The sequence below is a fragment of the Eptatretus burgeri genome, chromosome 8, assembly GCF_056783735.1.
Source record: "Eptatretus burgeri isolate ZD-2024b chromosome 8, Ebu_testis_v1, whole genome shotgun sequence".
NCBI classification, from domain to species: Eukaryota; Metazoa; Chordata; class Myxini; order Myxiniformes; family Myxinidae; genus Eptatretus; species Eptatretus burgeri.
The window spans coordinates 28,911,666-28,933,464 of record NC_140968.1 but is presented as its reverse complement, the minus strand read 5'-3'; the positions used below and the strand labels follow the sequence as shown (position 1 = coordinate 28,933,464).

General features: G+C 43.2%; 1 protein-coding gene across 4 annotated transcripts in view; it reads left to right on the top strand.

Moving 5' to 3' along the window:
• The window catches only part of TECPR1 (tectonin beta-propeller repeat containing 1), a 53,529-nt gene that overhangs the window by 15,251 nt on the left and 16,479 nt on the right, over positions 1-21,799 (top strand). For all 4 annotated transcript variants that reach the window (XM_085891329.1, XM_085891330.1, XM_085891327.1 and 1 more), the window contains 6 exons: positions 3,081-3,263; positions 10,890-11,012; positions 11,928-12,056; positions 16,239-16,413; positions 18,608-18,708; positions 18,888-18,989. In XM_085891329.1, coding sequence (XP_085747455.1) covers positions 3,081-3,263; positions 10,890-11,012; positions 11,928-12,056; positions 16,239-16,413; positions 18,608-18,708; positions 18,888-18,989 — 813 coding nt within the window. The remainder of the gene's footprint in view (positions 1-3,080; positions 3,264-10,889; positions 11,013-11,927; positions 12,057-16,238; positions 16,414-18,607; positions 18,709-18,887; positions 18,990-21,799) is intronic.

Genomic DNA, 21,799 nt, shown 5'->3' with positions numbered 1-21,799 from the left:
AAACAAAATGTTCACAAATATGACATCATTGGTCACATGGTTTGGCAGCCATATTGGATTTACCCAAAGACTTATAAAAATCTCCATAGCGGCGAGACAAATTGAGGGGAAACTTCACAAAAATGTTCCCCAAGCCATGGTTGTACAAGTTCGCTCAGGAATAATTGGTAGGTCACATGGTTTGGCAGCCATATTGGATTGACGAAAAAAATATTAAATTATGTTTTCTCAAGAACTGCTAATCAATCAATGCGAAACTTCACAATTATGTTCTAGTAGAGATGGGGAATACATGTTTTATATTTCAACTTGATCGGATGCATGTTATGGCAGCCAGAATTATAAAAAAATTTTGATATAGGTTCTTTTTTTCTTTTTTAAAAAATAAGGCTCACTTGACTGTGCCTCGATGGGTTTGAGGGTACAGGAGTAGCAGCTGAAATATGAATACTCTCCAGGTTCCTCTGGATGAGTTCATCTTTGCATTTTGCTTGTTTGGGTTTATTGGTGTGGTGGTTTCCCACAGGACAGGTATAACGTCTGATGCTGTGGTAAGGTGAGCTGTGGTTTACCGTTCCTTGCTTTTAGCGATGGCCGCCGGATAACTGTGTGAGCAAAAAGAAGGCTGAGTGTGTAAGTCCTTCCTTCTGATACATAGCCTCTACCCTTGCCAAGACTTCCAGACTACCTCCTCATGGTACACCATGGTAACATTGCTCTTGAGGGCACTAGCTAAATGTCTGGAGGATCTCGGAGTAAGTTGGTAACCTAGAGGTGTAGTGTGGATGGTTCTCAGATGTGAGGACATGCTTTTGCACTCACCATTCCAACTAAGAAGAGGTGGAGCTCATTAGCCTTGGTAGGCAGTCCAACTAGGAGAATGAAACTCTGATTGCAAATCCCCCTGTTGCCTTGTAGAGGATGTCTCTTTAGACAAAGACTAATACTGTGGTGATACTGTGGTGGTGTCAGGAAGGGCATACGGCCACAAAAACATGCCTCAAATATGCCCTTTAGCGAAATGGGGGCCTGAGTTTTGTGCTTCCCCATCTAGGTTTGTTGCTGTGGTGACACAGGGCAGTGTTGCTGCATTGTCCAGAGGGTACAGGGTGTGTGTCTTGACAGGTTGGCACTTACTGCCTGATAGTACAGGAGCCCGAACCCAGTCGTAACGTACTGGGAGGCTGTTCTATCAGCAGGTGAATAATACCCCATCTGCTTTAATGCCATGTCGTGCATGGATGGGTGTCCCTGAAGTGGGCTGGGGTGGGTTACCCATGAGGCCACTGGACTGCTGGCTTTTATACTCAGGTTTCCTCACTTTCTTCTTCTCTGGAAATCAGCCATTTGGGGAAGCATGGCTTACACATGCAAGCATGGAAACGGCTTCCATTTGTGGCTTCTATTTTGTCTCCCATTTGATTCCAATTGAATTTATTTTAATCCCATTCTAAATTCAATTGAATAATGAAAAATAAAAGTGAAAAAACGTCATGGGTCAGGGTCAGGTGTCCGATCAAAGTGGGACGTCTTGTTACCCCGACATCACTGCCAACAGTTATAAAGTGGCAGTTCTAATCATGTCTCTTATTAATTACGTCACACACCAGTACACAAATGTCACACAAAACTACACAAACACCACACAAAAGAAGTCCTGGCAAGGGTCTTCAATCTCTGATTACTCTTTTTCTTGTTTTAAGAATGATCGTGGATTGGTCCTTAACTGGACCCAAACAAGTTTATGTTATTCAAATTTCAATTGCTGTTTTATTTTTCGTTTTATTACACATACCTGAGGCTCATGGAGAAGCAAGAACATAGAATGGATCAGGATGCAACAGAACAAAATGGACAGCAGAAAGACAAACATACAACAGCAGGAGTTGAGGACAAACTAGAGAAAGACTTCGAAGATGAGGGATGTGAGAAAGAATGAATAGTAGGGGAGGACACAGGGAGTGGACAAGATGGATACAGAAGCAAACTCTCAGGAAGGAAAACAAAGTTAGAAAGAGGTGTGCTTGACGATTTACTAACAAGGACCAGTTCTTTATAATAAAAAAAACCTTGCTTATTTTAATTTCTATCGTTTGTACGTGACAATTATCATAATTTCCCATAAATATGACAGCATTAGCCATCATTGTCCTTTGAATGAGCTTTCAGGTGACTTGTATCTGGGACAGCAGATGGGGCCTCATGTGTTGTGGATGAGGGCTTACCTATAATGTGTCTCAGAAGATGTTTATCTCTATTCCTGCTAATTATGCTCTGCCGAATCCTCTGATATCAATATTGAGGCGTAGTTCTTTCCTCATGACTCCTCGCCATCTTTGTCGTCCATCGTTTGAGGACTATCGAAGATATTGATCACCAATTGCCCTTGTGCCATATTTGAGTTCACCATGAAATATATTTATCGGTAGCCTGAACAGCTGTCAAGAAACACATAAACGGTGATGTGATATTGGTGAAAGGGATCGAGTCATGTTGACCAGAGAGAGAAAGACAATTTGTATCCAACTCACCTGGACAATTTGTGGTGAACTGTGAACTTGTGACCTTCCCTCGCTCCTGCCCATTCCATGTTCTATGCTTGCTCTTCCCCTCCTGACTCGACGCCTCCCCTCTTCCCCACCCCTCGATCATCAACGAAAGACTTTTTGATCCTAAAGTAAATTTGATCTCGCAAATGTGATGCATTGTGATGACAATACATGCACTATTGGGTGCAGTAAAATGAATGACTGGATGGACATCACATGGGAATGATCCGCTCCAGAGAAGCAACAATAACATGCTTCCAGGCGGACGATTTTAAAAAAAGAATGCAATTTTTCACAACTCCTGTTTCTGTTGATAATTTGGTGGCTGTGCCCTGAGTTATACTTGGTGCTGTACATATTGCATGTAATTCTATAAGCTTGAGATGCAGAAAATTACACAGTGGCACTTGCTTAAACGCTACACCTTCACTTTGGCATTTTTCTTTGTCGGATTAGAGAGCATAAATGTTTAATTTGATGAAAAATTCAAGATGTAATTGCCTGTTGTTCATTCCCGTGTGTGGCGTGCAGCGCTGGAACCCAAAGAATGGATTCTGCGCATGGCTGCTACCCAGTGATCGCTGGGCATGGAGTTCAAAGAATGGGCTGAAGTTGCGTAAAATTCCAGAAATCGAGCTTCCCTCCATCCACTGGGCGTGGGAATACGACTGGCACATTGACGCGACAATCGACGGTGAATATGCGGGCCAAGAGGTAATTTTCAGAGAGAGAAGTGTTGGTTTCTGAAGTTTAACTGTCACTATTTTGGAGCATATACACTTAAGCGTATCGCCACCATGGCTTGTCTTTTGCCTTGATATTGTTGTGGGAATGATCTTCAGGAGTTAATAAAACTGTTAAGTAGAACAATAGTTATTTCTTAGCATTTGTGTAGATAAGCGTGACGTACTATTTGTGCAATAGATATGCATTGCATATATACAGTGGCATGTTTGTTTTCCCTACCCCACTGTTTTGTCCTCCCCTATTAAAACCTCTGGCTGTACAGTTTTAATGTTGTTATCCTTTATTTATGAGTCTTTACAAAGTGTACACAAGACCTTTGCAACTCAAGCCATGAGAATATTCAGATGTGGCGAATCTGCATTTAGGAAGTAGGTTAAATGTTAAACGCTGCTGAGGTTAAATGTTAAACGCTGCTGAGGTTAAATGTTAAAACCTCCACCACCCACCATCATCATCATACAATAAGGGATGAAACTTTGCTACCACGGTCCTGTAACTGGCCATGCACACGCATGGAAAATGCTATGCTTTATGAACAACACACACACACACCCGTGGAGAGTCCCTTACAGATCCAAATCTACCCATATGTACCGCTACCTTGTAACAACTGCCGACTGTACATCCCGATCGGGACACGAACTGTACTGCTATCGACTGAATTAGTGTAGTGTGCCTGGCATGTGGCTTAAGCACTCCAATGAAATGGTTGATAAGGAATGGCTGGCTTGGCAAGTGATAGCAAGCTGATTGGTAATGGCACATATTCGCAAAAAACTAAACATTGCCGATTTCTTAACATTTTCAGATTTCACTCCAGATTTCAAGTTATTTAGTCCACATGATCCGATCCTCGAAATTGAAATAATATTTCGATTATATACTTGAATCATGGTCCTATTTAGTTTTATTACACATACCTGAGGGTACAGGTAATAAAATAAAATTACACATTTTATTACACACGGGTACACCCGTGAGAGTAGATCATAGAAAATCGCATCATATAATGCATGAAATTGCTCCAAGCTCCTAATTTGAAAACTAGAGCACTTACAAAAGTGATCATAGGTGATTGTGAGGCCACAACGTTCAAGAGACTGAACCTCTTCCCATGGTTTTTTTGATGATAATTCCATTTAATAACCCAAAATGTCCATTTTGTACGTGGGTGTTACATTTATTTTTGACAAGTGAAACAGTATTATGAGGAATAAGACATTATATTTGGACTTTGCTCGAAATAACCAGGTCTGACATTGGAAATTTTATTAAACCGGTGCAATTGTCTTCCTGTTTCACTTCTAAAATAAAGCTGCATTGGATATCAAAATCTAAATCAGGTTTTCTTGTTCCTCTTCCCATCTGAACTGCTGGCTCATGGCGCAGGAAATCAAGGTTCAAATACAATATACCATATGTGTTTGTCCATTATCTACCAATGCCCTTGTAATTATTGTAAAAATACAAGGAAGTCTATTATTGTCTTTGTCCATCATGTGGTTGATGTACAAGCTCCTCCGTGAGCTTTGGGTCAATGTAAAAATAAATAATGAAATGCCACAATTATTAATAAGGTATCGCTCTGAAACAACAGACCATGATCTTTTCTACGCTCATTAACACCCCTCCACCCCACTCTGCTCCCAAACCCGCCTCTTTCCAAATTTCCAGTTTTTCCTCACTGAGTTTCCTTCTACATACATATTATCCACCACATGCATCCTCTCTTACCTTCCATTCCTTCCCACACCCTTTGTTTCGTCCAAGTCTCCCTCCAATTTGTCCTTTCAACTCGTATGTTAGTGTACCCCCCTCCTTCTCGATTGTTCCGTTTGTCCTGTTACATCCTGATCCATTCAGTGTTCTCGCTCTTCCACGAGCCTCGACTACACACAAAAAAACATATTTATTTGTACGAGTATGTCTCCCCCTCCCCTCCCACCCCACTGCTCTCAAATGCTGCATTATATGATGTGTAATGTATTTTCAGAATTAAATACAGCAAGATTTTCAACAATTTGGTTGTGGAACTCCTCTTTTTTTTGTATACATTGTCGAGGCTCGTATGAGAGCTAAAACTCCTGATTGGTAACTAGCTTAATCCAGCAATCTCACCCGAAGATTTCGGTTCATTGAAGTAATCTAGGACTAGGCTGTAGGTACTAACAAAGCCAAGACATCAGAAAGGTTTGAATGATTTCTGTCTCACTGTTTGTTCGATTTCCTTTTCTCATCCAGTTTATATATTGGTCTATTTGTGTGTCGAATCGTCCAATACTTCATTGAATTTTTGCTTTTGGGCCTTCACACGCTTCGAACTACGAAACCACAATACAGCTATTAAAAAATGAAGGCACCACGAACTATTATAGCTGTCCATTGGGCAAGGCTCAGGTCTGAGGTTTTGACCATGGAGTGGTCTTCGTGTGGGGCTGTGCAGGTATGATTTGCCAGGCGATAGATAAACTTCCAAAGGAGAGGAAGGCATCATGTGGCTGCAGTTGGTGAGATCCGACGTCATTGTCATCATCACCTTGCCTGTTTCCCAAGAGTAGTTAACACAGTGCACACGATACCAGGATGAAGACAACTCGGTCGAAGCATCCAAGCCGAGCCTTGCTTGCTGGGCAGCTAACCTTATCGGTGGTACCTTCATTTCTGAAGATGGATCTTCCAAACCACAACCAGTCGTTTTGTCCATAAGAAAGCTGTCGTTTTTCTTTAGTTAGGCATTTCAATTTTATTTAGAAATTAGGAAATACCACCCATCGCTTCACTGACGGGAACTGACTAAGAGGGGGTAGAAAAAGAGGGCGAGAGAGAGATGGGTGGGAGAGAAAGAGAGGGGTGAGAGTGAGGAGGTGAAGGGGGGAAAGAGAGAGGAGGGAGGGGAGTGAGGAGGGGTGGGAGGGAGAGTGAGGAGGAGTGGGGGAAGGGAAGGCAGCGTGAGGTGAGAGGATGGGAAGGCAGACGTGTGGTGGAGAGTTAATTACGATTCATACCGTCTCATCAAAATGATTCTGCATCGAATAACAGTGAAGATGGAAACAAAATAATGTCTGAAATCCATTTTCTACCGGTCATACTATAAACACCGTCAGGAGGTAAACACAGCCCAGAAACAAACACCGCTTAGACACGTACGGAGACAAAGTCCTGTTCAGACATAAACACTGCACACCAAGACATGTCGAGAGAGAGAGAGAGAGAGAGAGAGAGAGAGAGAGAGAGAGAGAGAGAGAGAGAGAGAGAGAGAGAGAGAGAGAGAGAGAGAGAGAGAGAGAGAGAGAGAGAGAGAGAGAGAGAGAGAGAGAGAGAGAGAGAGAGAGAGAGAGAGAGAGAGAGAGAGAGAGAGAGAGAGAGAGAGAGAGAGAGAGAGAGAGAGAGAGAGAGAGAGAGAGAGAGAGAGAGAGAGAGAGAGAGAGAGAGAGAGAGAGAGAGAGAGAGAGAGAGAGAGAGAGAGAGAGAGAGAGAGAGAGAGAGAGAGAGAGAGAGAGAGAGAGAGAGAGAGAGAGAGAGAGAGAGAGAGAGAGAGAGAGAGAGAGAGAGAGAGAGAGAGAGAGAGAGAGAGAGAGAGAGAGAGAGAGAGAGAGAGAGAGAGAGAGAGAGAGAGAGAGAGAGAGAGAGAGAGAGAGAGAGAGAGAGATATATAGATATAGATATAGATATAGATATAGATATAGATATAGATATAGATATAGATATAGATATAGATATATATATATATAGGGGCAGAGAGAAAGAGACAGATATATTTGTATCATACACTCTTTTATTAGATCCTCGTGGAGGATCACTAAGTCTTACTCACGTTGTTGTTCTTCATCTTCTTCTTGTGGACTTTTTTGTTTCACATCCTACAGTTTTCATCGAAACTTCCTGAAACTTGGCATATATATGTAAAAATTCCCTGCACAGACAGTAACCATCTCCGATTTTCAAAAATTCCTCCAAGAAAAAAAGTTATGACGTCAAAATATCTCCGCTAATGGAAATCGCCGAAAAAATTATCTCCGAAACTAGACAAGCTTTTTGAATTCTGTTTGCGGGAATCAAACAGGGCATTAGCAGAGATAAATTACCGCACATATGATACATCACTATTACGTCATAACAATTTTTATGACGTCATTCCTATTTTTTGACATTTTTTGTTTCACAACCCAGAGTTTTCATCGGATCTTCGTGAAACTTGCCATGTATAAGCAGAAAGCCCACGCGCAGACAGTAACCATCTCCGATTTTGGAAATTCTTCCTAGAAAAAAAGTTGATTTCATAATATCACCACTAATGGAAATCGCCTATACCATTATCTCCGAAACTAGGCAAGCTGTTTGAATTTTGTTTGTGGGAATCAAGCCGGGCATTAGCACAGATAATTTATCGCAAACCTGATACATCACAATGACGTCATAAAACGAATATGACGTCATCATTAAGAAGACGAGGATCTTAGCTCATTTGAGCTTGTTAGGGGGGGGGGTCATGGCGGTGTACTGCGCATGTGTGAAGATGGATGTCATGTGTCGATTCTGATCTCCGACTTTCGAGCTTATCCAGCTGCATCCTATCAAATGTGTTTGAATCTCGTATTTAACATATGAGCAACAGAAAGGGGAACATCTCATGCAATGAGAAAAAGCCTTATCTATTAAAAAAATTGTAAGGAACCAGTGCTGGAATTGTAGGCCGAGAACATCATTCCTCGAGGCGTGCAGGGCAATGCTACAGAGGAGGGACTCATCCTTTTGTGTAGTGACTGATAAATTCGCTGAAAAGGTGTTGCAGAAACTCGAGGTAATGATTACAAATATCGGTACTGTACAGCAGGAAATCAAAGGAATAAATACTACTTTGACGGAGCTTCAGAAAGCTGAAACGGACTTCTCAGACTGACTGGCAGAGCTGGAGGATGTGACCATCCTTGGAATGGTCAAGAAGATCAAGGAAAGTGACGCAAAGTTAATGAACGCCATTACCACGATGGAAATACATGACAGGAAGCTAAACCTGCTCATATACGGACTGCCTACCAAGCCATCGGAGAATGCTGCTGCTGTGGTCTGTGACACCATCTTGAAGCTCGAATTCACGGACGAGGAAGCGAGATCCATGATGCTGATCAGCATATATTGACTGCTGAGGAAACCTCATACGGATGACACCATGAATCAACACTCAAGCCCCAACCCTATGATCATTCGGTTAGCATCGATGTTTGATTGAAATGCTGTGTTATCAACCTTCAAAACTAGGCAGTGGTCAACAACAACCCAGTCCTCGTTTACCATTCGCACAGACCTCCCATCACATCTTAAGGAGGAGATTGGGACCATACTCTGTGCAGAGCGTTGGTGCTGCTTTTGCAGTCTCCTTGGCTATCAGGCACAATCCTGGACGGGTCGCCACTCTGCAGTATACCAGCATGCTGGCACTCATTTTGCCAACCTCGGAAGGATGACAGGCCGAGTTAACCCCACCTGGTATTAATTCAACAGCTGAGCGGGATTTGAACTCAGGACCATAGGATCCAAAGCCCGCCACCCTAACCATTAAGCCAACACCAGACATCTTAAGGCGAGGTGATGTGTACTGGAGAAGACCACTTACACCCTTCGTGAACAGCAAGGTAAATCAACTGGAATTAGTCTTATTGGTACAGAGCTTTTCCTTGAATATAGGGAAAAGGGAATGAATCAGTCACCATGGCAGAAGTATGTAGAATGATGTTTTCGTTCACATTTCATTTTTTTCTCTTTCATTTATAAGGATGTTATATCAAAATGCATAACGGGAAGCTAAACCTGTTCATGTCAAAACTGCCTATTAAGGCGTGAAGAATGCTCTGCTGCGGTCCGAGACACCTTAGGAAGCCTTGAATTCCAGACTATGAAGTGTGCTCGTGCTGTCGGTCATTACACATCGACTGCCCATGAAGTTTCATACCGACAACACCTCAAACGAACATCGAAATCCCACCCATGTGATTGTCAGGTTCACTTTGATGGTGCATCTCCATGCTGTGTGTTATCAACTTTTGAAACCACGCAGTGGTCAGCGAATACCCAGTCCTCGTTTCCCATCCACACAGAACTCCCATCACGTCACAAGGCAATGCAGTATGTACTCGAGAAGACAGTCTACACCCTCCTTAATCAGCATGGTAAATCAACGAGAATCCATCTCGTCGACACAGAGTTTGTTCCTTACTCATCGAGAAAAGGGATTGAACCAATCACTGTGGCAGAAGTATGTAGATTGATGCTCTCTTTGCTCTTTAATTGATAAAGACATTGAATTTCAAATAACAAGATTCTATTGAGAACTAATTTCAAAATAATTCTCATTCCATTGGCGGTTTTGTTGATTTACTTAATGTTTTTGACAGGATTGTTAACAGATCTGTGATAATCTGAACTTAACACATACTTTGATCTCCGTCGCTTGCCAACATAAAGCGTAACTTTTGAATGAATGACCACAACGTGAATCCACTCTTTTATGCTGTGGAATTGTTTGCCCATTAGTGCCCCCCCCCATCATTTATACCATGGTTTATTTATACATTTTATACGATTATACACAATCAAACATGTAGTATGATATTTCATTGTTTGTTTTTTTTCAGAATTCTATCTGTATGTGTGAGGGCTTTCCCGCTAAAAGCTTGCCTTTTGGGATTCAGCCTCCTTCAGTTACTTAAATATTTTCTTCTCCATACCTATTGCTTTTCTTGAAGGACATAAATGTTGTTTTGATTGATTGATTGATTGAATTGGTCCGTGAGAGTAGATCGTGGAAAATCATGTCATATAATGCATGAAATCACTCCAAGCTCCTAAGTTGAAAATGATGGCACTTACAAAAGCGATGGATACAGCGATCCATAACTATGATGAACAAGCATTTGATAATAGGAGTGAGGAAAGTGGGGGAAAAAAACAAACATTTTGAATGCTTTATAGTAAATAAACTGTTGTCGCCTGTTCCAACTCATTGTTGAGCAGGTCAAACAAAATGGCGAATTAAGACCCCAGCAAGGTAACCGAGGATGCGACTTAAGACCCCATATAAAGCGATAGCCAATGATCACCTGACAAAGGATATAATTACATATAGCTGTTAATTATCTTCAAAAGGGGTGTTTTAATTAACTCAAACATCCAATTTTCACTCCTGCACTTCCTTGAAAGTTCCCTTTATATGCAAACAAAGTTTCAGGCTGTAAGGTTTCATGTTTTTGGAGTTATGGAGGAGACGCACACTACCACACACTGACTGACTGACACACACTAACATTTATGATTTATAGATGTATGGTTTGGAGGATGGTTGGGTGTAGTGTGACTAGGAGAGATTGTGTTGGAGAATATGAGGAAGTTGGTGAGACAGGTGACAAGGTTTTGGGAGAAAAACAGGACCATTGTGAAAAGTTATCAAATGAATGCTATTGAAAACATTAGAAAAAGATATTTTTGTGCACGAATAATGCAATTTTATGCTTTGCTCATACCAGAAGCTCCAAAAGCCTTTACTTGTTTGTGAGTTTGTCTTTTTATCTCACAATCGCTTTGCCATCCTTGTTCTAGGGTTGGACTTATGCTGTAGACTTTCCTGCTGTCTACAGCCCCATCAAGCGTTGGAACTCTTGTGTTCGCCGTCGTCGCTGGATCTGCCATCGACGCTATATGTCATGTGATCGTTGGGCCCAGGTGTGATCATAATAATTAACTCCAATTGGGGAGGTGGGGTCACATATGGATGGTTTGGGTAGCACCTTTACCCAAGTTTTCACCTGTGTATTATGTACGCAACATGGTTGAATTTTTTTTTTAACTTCTCATTTACACCATTTCTTTTATCCCTATTTTCCCATATTCATTGGTGTTTCTGACATCTCCACATACAAGGAAGCACTAGGAAATGATAGAACCAGGTAAATGATGGGTTTACAGTGATACAAAAACCTCAGGGGGGAGATGAAATGCACAGACAGTAAGACGATGCAAACCAATAAACATCAAAATGAGTCGGCACACGAGGCTTTCCCAGAGGCTGATAGACAATTGCGAGGAGGTGTCCAATCCACCACGTGACTCGGACGTTTCTGCCCGAGTCACTTACGTTTTGTCTCTTTTTCGATATGAAGAGCACAGGAGGAGGGTGTGACAGAGCCATCTTTCAATGGCAAGTCATGTGATCCAGTGTAAATACAGACGTTGGTAGTCGATGTGTATGTGAGAGGCATCATCCTATTTGGTTGTGAGTGGTAGTAGCACCTAGGGTTTGTGTTTAGCTTGGAAACTGCAGAAACTTCACCTTTTGTGAAAGGGAGTTCGTATTATGTCGAACAATTCGTCTTCATGATATCGGCTTGGAGAACTGCGCTGTTTAATCCTGCGATCCTGGATTCTAATTTTGTATAAAATGCTTTCTTCTCATGTCTTTGGCTTTTCCATGATGTATGCACAAACTCCTCCATATAGGGGAAACAAAATGCAGAAAACGAGGGAATTCAAACTGTCAGTGAGTTTGATTTTTACAGGCACTGCAAAGGCTTGCGTGAATGTATGGTTATATGCAGTGGGAATGGCAGCAACAAAACCACATATGCAATGTTGCTGCAGATTTGTGATGGGGACACGGATGCTGGTGGTGCTGAAACCTTATTCTGTGACATCGCAGTGGGAGGCTGGCAGATGTGGGACAATGACTCAGGAACCCTTTCTGTATGGGCTGTCACTGTCGATGGAAAGGTGTGTCCTTCGTCCACTTTTATAAACCTTAGTTCACTTTGTCCTTGTTAAACTGATTCCTGGTTAACACCCAGTGAATTACTCTGCATCTCTTATTGTACGACGGGATGTGCCAGAGGTGGCGCACCTGCCTTTGAGCTGTGTCGTCTTACTATAAATGGTCATTTTGGTGCTTAGCAAGCAAGCTGTTGCATAAAATAGTGCATCGTCTGTCTGATTGGGCATTAAGCTGGTTTGTCCCATCTGCCACTTGATTTGACGGTGAATGTTAACGATCCTCCCTGGTTTTCCAAAAGATGAGGTGATTGTGTGCTGGCAATCTGGCAGAATTACAAATTCTTGCCCTATTTACAAAATCCAACCCTTCACCCATTATGGATCAGTCGTCCATCATATAACCTGAAACATGGCTGAGAGAAGTACTGACAATCACATCTATAACACAAGCACTTGTGGTTTTCGTAGCTTCTTCAGAGCTCCACAGCAGAAGCACAAACCTGAAGAAATTGCAGAATGTATTTTGGCCGGGCCAAAAAACAGTCGAGGCCCAACTCGTAGACGTTGGCCAGCACCAAACTTAATCTGACAAACTACACCACCATGGCCATTAAAAACTCTACAATGACAGTGCGTGTAGTGAGATCATAAATAACTTCCCGGTCACATATGTAGGGGCGTCGCACCCACCGAGCCAAACCAAGCATAATACACAAAGGACGCAACAAAGGAACCCAGACACTGGTGTTGGACAAAATTAGTGTTTGTGATACACTGCAGGCCACACAGAGGGGAACCTGGGGCACATTGGGATACAGGGTGCATCCCATCTCCCCTACTCCATCTGCTCAACCTTCAAATGAACACAAGATCATCAGAGTAAAGGAATTGCTTACAAAATAGTGACCAGGTGTGGTGTTGAGGTTCACAGGTGTCATTCCTGGGTTTATAGCCTGAATAGCAGACACTCCTTCCTTTACTGTAATTTTTTCTCGATTAGAGACAAGCACAAACAGATAGAATACCATGATTCAGCTGTGCAACAACAGGACGATCATTTCTGGCGAACTCGAGTGACAGTTATTGGATTGTTACGGAGTTCTTCAGATCCCTCAACGTCTTCGTAGAACGTGTCACAACAGCTGTAGTGTGGTGAATCTTTCGATTTTTCTTTGCAAGATTGAGGCTCATGGAGGAGCAAGTTGGATGGTTGGAACGTCCGCTCTGAGTCTGGGAGGTCGGTGGTTCGAACCCTGGCCGAGTCATACCATCGACTTCAAAAACGGTACGTGCTGCTTCATTGCTTGATGCTCAGCGTTTAAAAAGGGTGTAGCACGGCCAAACAACCATATGTTGGCAACCGTGGGGGGGGGGGGGGAGAAAATTTCTCCGTAATTGCATTAGTGAGTGCGGAGAGAAAAGTGGCGGCACAAACATGGTGTCGCCTGTACCCAGAGTGCCCTGGGGAGGTGTGTCACTTCCCCCAAGCTCATTGGCTGTTTCTCTGAAGTCGAGTCTGGTGGTGTTGTGTGTGTGTGTGTGTGTGTGTGTGTGTGTGTGTGTTTGTGTGTGGGTGTGTGTGTGTGTGTGTGTGTGTGTGTGTGTGTGTGTTTGTGTGTTACAGCTACCTCACAAGCCTGAGACCAAAAATCAACATTCTAATCTTCCTCTCGCTGTGCATATCTGTCGATGATGGAAGAGATCTCTGTTAGTCCCGATTCTATGTGCTCGGATCCTCATAAAGGTCGTTTGTATGTTTTATAATTTGTTTGTTGTTTTTTTTGTGCACGTGCTGTTACAGTTTTAGCTCGTATTGAGGTTTGCATCCGTCATATGGACAGTGCATCTGCATGATATCCACAGGATGGTGACATTGCGTAGATCGCTGCAAGCTCGGTAGAAACACCGACCCACCAAACACTCGGTTGTATTTATAGTTTTTATGCTGCACCACAGATTGATCTCTCTTTAGATTATCAGGAGTCTGAGAAAACGGCCTTGAGTTTCGTCACTTTTCAGGAACCTCGTAGTATATTGTTAATTTCCTCATCAAGATTTAGAAATATTTATTATTATTTTGTTCTTTTGGTATGCGGTGCATTCTAATTTGCCGCACTATGGTAAAACTGCCTGGTGTACTTTTCAAGACATTTGTGAGTAAGTGTTTACTGGGTCATTAATTTTCACTTTTAGTCCCCACAGGATTGTGCACAGGTACTGTACACACCTGTTGAGCTGTCTAGTCTAGGTTTGATGCCGACCTGACTATAAACGACCTAATCGGTGCTTCACAGTCAGGGTGTTACATCACAAGGTGATCCGTCCCTCGGGTGGACCTCAAGCCAGGTGTCTTGTCCGCTAGTGGCTCGACTTAGTCGATGGATGTTAAAGATGCCACGGTGTCCTTCATGAAAAGTAGGTGAGTTATCGCCAGCACACTGAACAGATTACAAATTCCTGAACGAGATTCAAATCTCCTTCAGTTGAACGTCAAGCCTGGCCAGCCAGTTCGTGAAGGACTTGGAACACAGACGTTCCCCGGCTGATCCCACGAGAAGGTGGGAATCTTCGGTGCCCTTAAAGGAAGGATTAGGGGTTAACTTGCACTTTTCGGTTGTTTAAATATTTAGAGCGGTTATTCACCAACGTGATCTGTAACGCTGACCTGATTTCATTCGAGCCACACAACCAGTTTGACTTGCTCTGCAGGGTCGGAGATTTCAAGCGTGAGGAAATCTTTGGTGTTTTCGAATATTTAAATTGGGTGATAATTCTGTGAGGATTTAAATCTGGTTTATTGAGTTGATAAAATCTAATTGGATCAGGACTTGGATGAGAAATTCTCATATTGTACCGAAACGATCCCTCAAGCTGTTCTATTTTTATGTTTTTAAAATTTATGATCTTAGGCTTGTTCGTAGTGGAGCTGCTGCACGTGCACTCTCACACACACACACACACACACACACACACACACACACACACACACACACACACACACACACACACACACACACACACACACACACACACACACACACACACACACACACACACACACACACACACACACACACACACGCACACACACGTGCGTGCTAATGGAGATGTATACTTTTGAGACCTGGGAGGTCTCTGTTCCACCTCCTGAAACCCACATGTGTGGAGACACCATCCAACAACAGTAACTTGCATGTACACACATACAAACACACAAACACGGAGGTGGATACTTTGAGACCTGGAAGGGCTCAGTTCCCCCTTCTGAAACGTGCATATGGAGATACAAATACACACACACACACACACATGGGTGGATACTTTGAGACTTCATAGATCTCTGTTCTACCTCCTAAAACCTACCTACATGTGGAGACAGTAGCCAACAATAGCAACTTATATGCACACATGCATGTGCACACCCGCACATACAGAGGTGGATACATTGAGACCTGAAAGTGCTCCGTTCCAACTTTTTAAACCTGCATATGGAGATAACGCACGCACGCATGCGTGATAATGGAGGTGTATACTTTGAGACCTGGGAGGTCTCTGTTCCACCTCCTGAAACCCACCTATGTGTGGAGACAGCATCCAACAACAGTAACTTGCATGTACACACATGCAAACACACAAACAGTGAGGTGGATACATTGAGACCTGGGAGGGCTCAGTTCCACCTTCTGAAACCCACAAATGAAGAAAACACACACACACACACACACACACACACACACACACACTTAAACATATGAGAAAAACACAGCGACTGAGCTTGGGGGAAGTGCCGTCACTTCCTGGGGTACTTTGGATATCAGTGATGCCACACAATGATGCCACCTTTCTCACCACGCTCAGGTGGGCATTTCCTCAGGAGGAATTTCCTTGTCCCCATGGATGCCAAGCCACGGGGATTGTCCATGCTCTGAACCCTCTCAATGCTGAACATTAAGCAAGGAAGCAGCACATGCCATTTTTGAAGTCTTTGGTATGACTTGGCCGGAGTTTGAACTACCAACCTCCCAGACTCGGAGCAGATGCTCCAATGATTAAACCACTGAGTCTGATTGCGAGGAGTTTCTGACAGTCCTGTTGAGCTCGTTGTTGAACACTTCTTCTGTATGTGTTGCGTGGTCACTGCAGCACGATGCACGATTGTTCACTCTGCGTGTTCAACTCCCACAGATAAAGTTCCGACTCGGTGTGACGCGGGATACCCCTGAAGGAATTGGCTGGCAGACCGTGGAAACTCCCAGCCAGGTGTTGCAGCTGAGCTGCAGCCCTTCATCTCTTGTCTGGGCTGTTCTGTGGGAAGGGAAACTGCTCATGAGATTGCAAGTCAACAGAAGCTGCCCACAAGGTATTATACATCGTGAACCTGCACAACACGACGATAGGTGCGGTTGGAATTTGTAGGCCACGGTTGTGTGTGGTTCCTGAAAATAAAGTATCATTCATCGGTGGATTTGTTTCGATCAATAAACTTGGGAAATACCCTTTAAAACAAGGATGCATTCCCCGATATTAAAATGGCTTTTTCTCTGGAACTTGAATTGGGAGAAACCAGACTGGATTCGAGTTGTGGAAGAATTAAAAATCCACATCACGTGCGATTGTTCATCTGAAAATCTTGGAGGAAGGAAGGTCAGCTCGATGGGATGGCTTCCTTTTAGTCAAAGTGCACTCACTCCTCCATGTCCATAAATTGGTGGACAGGACAAGGTAGCTCATGACAAACTGTACTGGAAATCCTTGTGGTAGATGGGAAGCCAGTTTCTCCACACACCGAGCTGAAAGAAGGGATCATTGGTTTTGATGACTTGAGGAAACAGTAGTCATCACCCTTGTCTTAATTACCCCACGCTCGTGAAGCGAAAAGCAGGGCTAAGCGATCGGTCCCATACGTGCATACATATGTGTGTACGTGTGTACATGCGTGTCTGCATTTTGTTATTCCCTTTTCTCTGGAACCGCTTGTCGGATTGACACAAAACTTTCACCATAGGTGCGGCGACTGTTGTGGAATATTTCAATGGTAATTACGATGTCATAGGTCATGTTGTGTGGCAGCCATGTTGGAAAAATAGAGAAACGTTGGAACTCTGTATCTCCGAAACCGCTACATTGAAAAAATTGAAACTTGGCACATGGCAAGTCCTCCCCATGGGGAATAGGTGTGATTTCTTATTTTGTTTTATGATGTCATAGGTGCCTTCGTTATGATGTCATAATTGCATACGTAGAACGCTACATCCGATCAGTATGAAAATTTTTGAGGGTCATCGAGGGATAAATTGGTCAACAACAACAAAAAGTTGTGACGTCATCGGTCAGTTGGTTCGGCAGCCCTTTTTTTTTTTTTTTTAAACCTTCAAAAATCCTCTTCTCTGAAACAGCTGAATAGATTGAGGAGAAACTTTACAGGTATGACCGCCTATCCATGAGGACCAAAAAGTTCCCCACCTTTGATGTCATTGGTCACATGGTTTGGCAGCCATATTGGATTTACCAAATCAGTTCTTCTCCAAACAGATGATGTGGCCTAATGGCACAATCCAAACAGATGATATGGCCTCATAGCACAATCAGGGAATCGCTGCACATCGGTTGATGAAGCTAAAGCCTCCTCTTCCTGCTCTCATTCTTCCCCATGTCCTTTCTTCCTCCAAGTCTCCCTCTATTTTGTTCCTCTACCCTGCCCCCCCCTCATTCCCCACCCCCTGTTTACACTGTTCTTTATGTTCCGTTGGACCCTGGTCCATTCTGTGTTCTGCTCCTTCATGAGTCAAAATGGTAGAATCTCGATGTGTCAATAGAGGCAACATGGTACTAATGATTTGTCTTCCAGTTGGGATATTGAGTCACCCATTGCAAGCAATGCAGTCAACTTTGCTGTATTTGAGGGATACAGGGCAGTGGTCTTCTGGACCTCTTCTCGAGGTGTTGGAGGAATGTAGAGTTGTGTTAGAGATCTGAAGTATCATAAAGTATGGGTCCCCACTCCAGATCAGTGCGGCGGCTTCTGATCTTGCTTCCCTTGAGGCGATTGTGTGCAAGGCTCTCAGTGTTATTGGAATAGCTCGGCATGAAGCCAAGTCCCGTGTCTGTTTCTCACCCACTGCAGACAGGTTGGTTGCCTCTCTTTGTTCCACTGCCTCACCTCAATTCTCTCGCCCTCTCACCCTGTAGTGCTCCTCAAGTCTCACCAGATCGCAACAATGTTTCTCCAGAATCCCATACCTGATTACTCTCCCCAAAAAGCTGATGGCTCACTTCCATTCCTTCACCCATATATTATTCCATACATTGTCTCTCCTGCTTGTTCTTCTGGAATGCTGCACATCCTGTTCTCTTCTCTCACTGATTCTCCACTCCTTTAGTTTCTCCCACTCATCTGCCCAACCTGTTACCTTTTGTCATTTTAATCTTTTCATGAGCTGATATTTCTGATAGAAAAAACATAAACTAAACTATTCTTTGGAATCCTTTTTTTTTGTAACTTCCACCCTTTATCATCCTCACCATTACCCCTTCCTTTTCTCACAAATTTTGAGGCCATGGCTGGTTTGAGGTCTCTCCTCCAGAGCATGAATTTGGGGTGGTGCAGGTGGCAGTGGGTACTCGTGTCATCTGGACAGTGACCAGCGATGGCAAGGTTTGACAGTAACATCATCACACACATACCATAGAGGCAGTTTTACTGGTCCCATTTGTGTTTGTTTTTTAAGTATTAATATTTTATAATATTTTCTGCTTTAATCAACATTGCATCTTTTTTGTTTTCTATCACCATGTGTTCAAATGCCTTCAGTCTGTGTGGGTTGTTCTTGGCAGGTGTGGTTTCGTACCAGTGTGACTCCTTCTTGTCCTGCTGGTGTTGGCTGGGTGGAGATGCCAGTCCACCTCATAATGTTGAGTGTAGCACCTGATGATCAGGTCGGTGTCTGTGTGTATTTTTAGAGGTAACAGCACTGATGATTTGACGGTGGATCCACGTAGCTTGAGAGAACCAATACCTAATTACTCTATAAAGCTCTGGGTACATGGGAGTTAATAGTTCACCTGCTTCAATAATGATGAAATGTTATTCAGTATATACTGAGTTAAGAACTTGTTACCACCGTCACTGTCACAAAATGACGTCAGTCGTGGCCAGCCGGTCCATGGAAGACTCTCCCCAGCTAACCTCACGAGGCTGGTGTAATGGGTGCCATTGGGGAAGTCCTCGTCATCTTGTGTGCTTCTGACATGATAAAAAAATGCACTTCCATTTTATTTCATTTTGTTTCATTTCTTAGTTTAGTTTATGGGACTTTAATATGTTTCATTTATATGTTTAATCTCACATTCTTATCGGATTTTTGTATTATTGATGTGTCTAGCCTAGGCCCAAGGGATGGTGCCCATTTCGCAATGAATGTGTTTCTTGGAATCCGAGCGGAGATGCACATCATGCTATTTGCAAACTGTGTGCAAACAATGTAAAAGGATTTTTAATAACTAAGAGTGGTTAGAAATGTCATCAAGAGTAATTCCCATCAAGAGAAGTCTGCTGGGAGAGAGAGAGAGAGAGAGAGAGAGAGAGAGAGAGAGAGAGAGAGAGAGAGAGAGAGAGAGAGAGAGAGAGAGAGAGAGAGAGAGAGAGACACAGACACAGACACAGACACAGACACAGACACAGACACAGACACAGACACAGACACAGACACAGACACAGACACAGACACAGACACAGACACAGACACAGACACAGACACAGACACAGACACAGACACAGACACAGACACAGACACAGACACAGACACAGACACAGACACAGACACAGACACAGACACAGACACAGACACAGACACAGACACACGCACATTTCACTTCATTTCGTGGAGAAGGTTTGGGAATTGAACAGATGAGCAGATACCCGTCTAAGACGGGTATGGGGGACAGGGTCGATCACAATACTCGGTTACGGTAGTTTCTTTGGATGTTTTGCGCCACATTCAACAGCTCAGTTCATATTGGTGGCGTGTCTTGGTGCCCATGGTAGCGTTTGAGACCAGTCGCTTTCGATTGTTGGCCTTGACACATAGTGCCGGATGAGTAACACAAACGATTTGACATATTCATCATTTCTATATTACCTCCATCAACAGATTAACAACATAGCAGGATAAAAGTCGTAAATACAGAGTTGAACAAACGTCCTGAACTCATGGACTTGGTTAAGTAACGCACGTCGGCTGGGACCCGGCCAACGGTTTCCCGCCGAACGCTGCTGATTGTGACGTCATCGATTCCTCTTTGAAAATTATATCTATCTTCGACTTTTTGAAACCGCTATCACCTGCGTAAATACATGGAACACATAATGTGAAGATTTTGGAAGTATGAACAGAATATGTTTGGAGAAAAGTGTGTTCGAAGTTCCAGGCTTACGCCCATTATATTATGATTATCAATGTACCACCTGCTCATCCCATTTCAAGGTGAGCAGGTGATGTTGTCGTAAGAAAGGATTCCTTCTGCATTGAACAGCTTGCTTGTCTGTTACATCCAGCACATCTAAAATTGGAGGAGCACATCGAAAGCACACCTTTTTGTGTTCAAATATATTATTTATAATAATTAGTCTGTTTACTCTGAAAAGGCCTGTTTCCCTCTGGAAATACCCTTGACCATCAAACCCGATCTTTCCTAACTCTTTGAACCCTGAACTGAGTTGCACGATCTTGATTGGGTTGCTACTGGATCTCTCCAGCATTACACCACGATCTTAGATGGACCTCGGATGTTGAGGTCACAGAGGGGTTTCCAAAAGGATGCTTTGACAGACAAAATGATATATATGTTTTTTTCCAGCCCTTTGCGCCCACAAATACTTGCCGTTTAACATTGGTGTATACCTTGGTCAGAAACCTGGTCTACACATTCTTCTTCACCTTCTTCAAGCTTTGTGGATGTTGAGCAAGAGGTTCACAACTTGTCATTTATCCCTTCAGAGATTATTGAAGTGATGATTTGTTGTTAATGGTGGTGTTGTTAATAAAACGAGCTCATGATTTGTCGTGTTGAAGATGAAAGAACCTGATGAACATTTCGAAAATGGGAAGACGTGACACTCCATAATGGACGAAATATGTGGTAGTTTGTTGCGACACGACCCTCCTTTGGGTTGTTCTCATACCTGTATGTGGACCAACAAAACTTCCATGATAGTCAGAAAAATCCGATACTTCATGATCCTGCAGATGCTGTAGGTATCTTATTGCAGTGACGGGTTCAGTTATATGACTGAGTCAATGCCTTCCTAATGAACAGTTCTTCTTTCGGATACAGCACATGGCTGTGAGTAGTATCATTCGCTGATGGTGCGGCTGTGCTGCTAATGCAACGCACCTTGTATGTCAGGGCAGGAATTTGTAATTTCTTTGATAACTCGCCTACTCTTTGCAAAGGACACCATGGGATATTTAACGCCCACCAACTAATGCTGGCAGATGGGACGCCCCATTCAACGTCCATCCGAAGGACGATACACACATTTATGAATCGCCCTGCCTGCGAGACACCGGGATGACAGTTTGTAGCTAGGCCGAGATTCAAACCCAGGCGAGACGTCTCAGAGGTGAGTGTGAATACCTCTAGGCCATCGTGCCACCCTCAATGAACAGTTATCTCATGACCATGAGTACACATGCCAATTGATTTGCACAAACATGTACCTACCCATAGACATATGCACACATAAA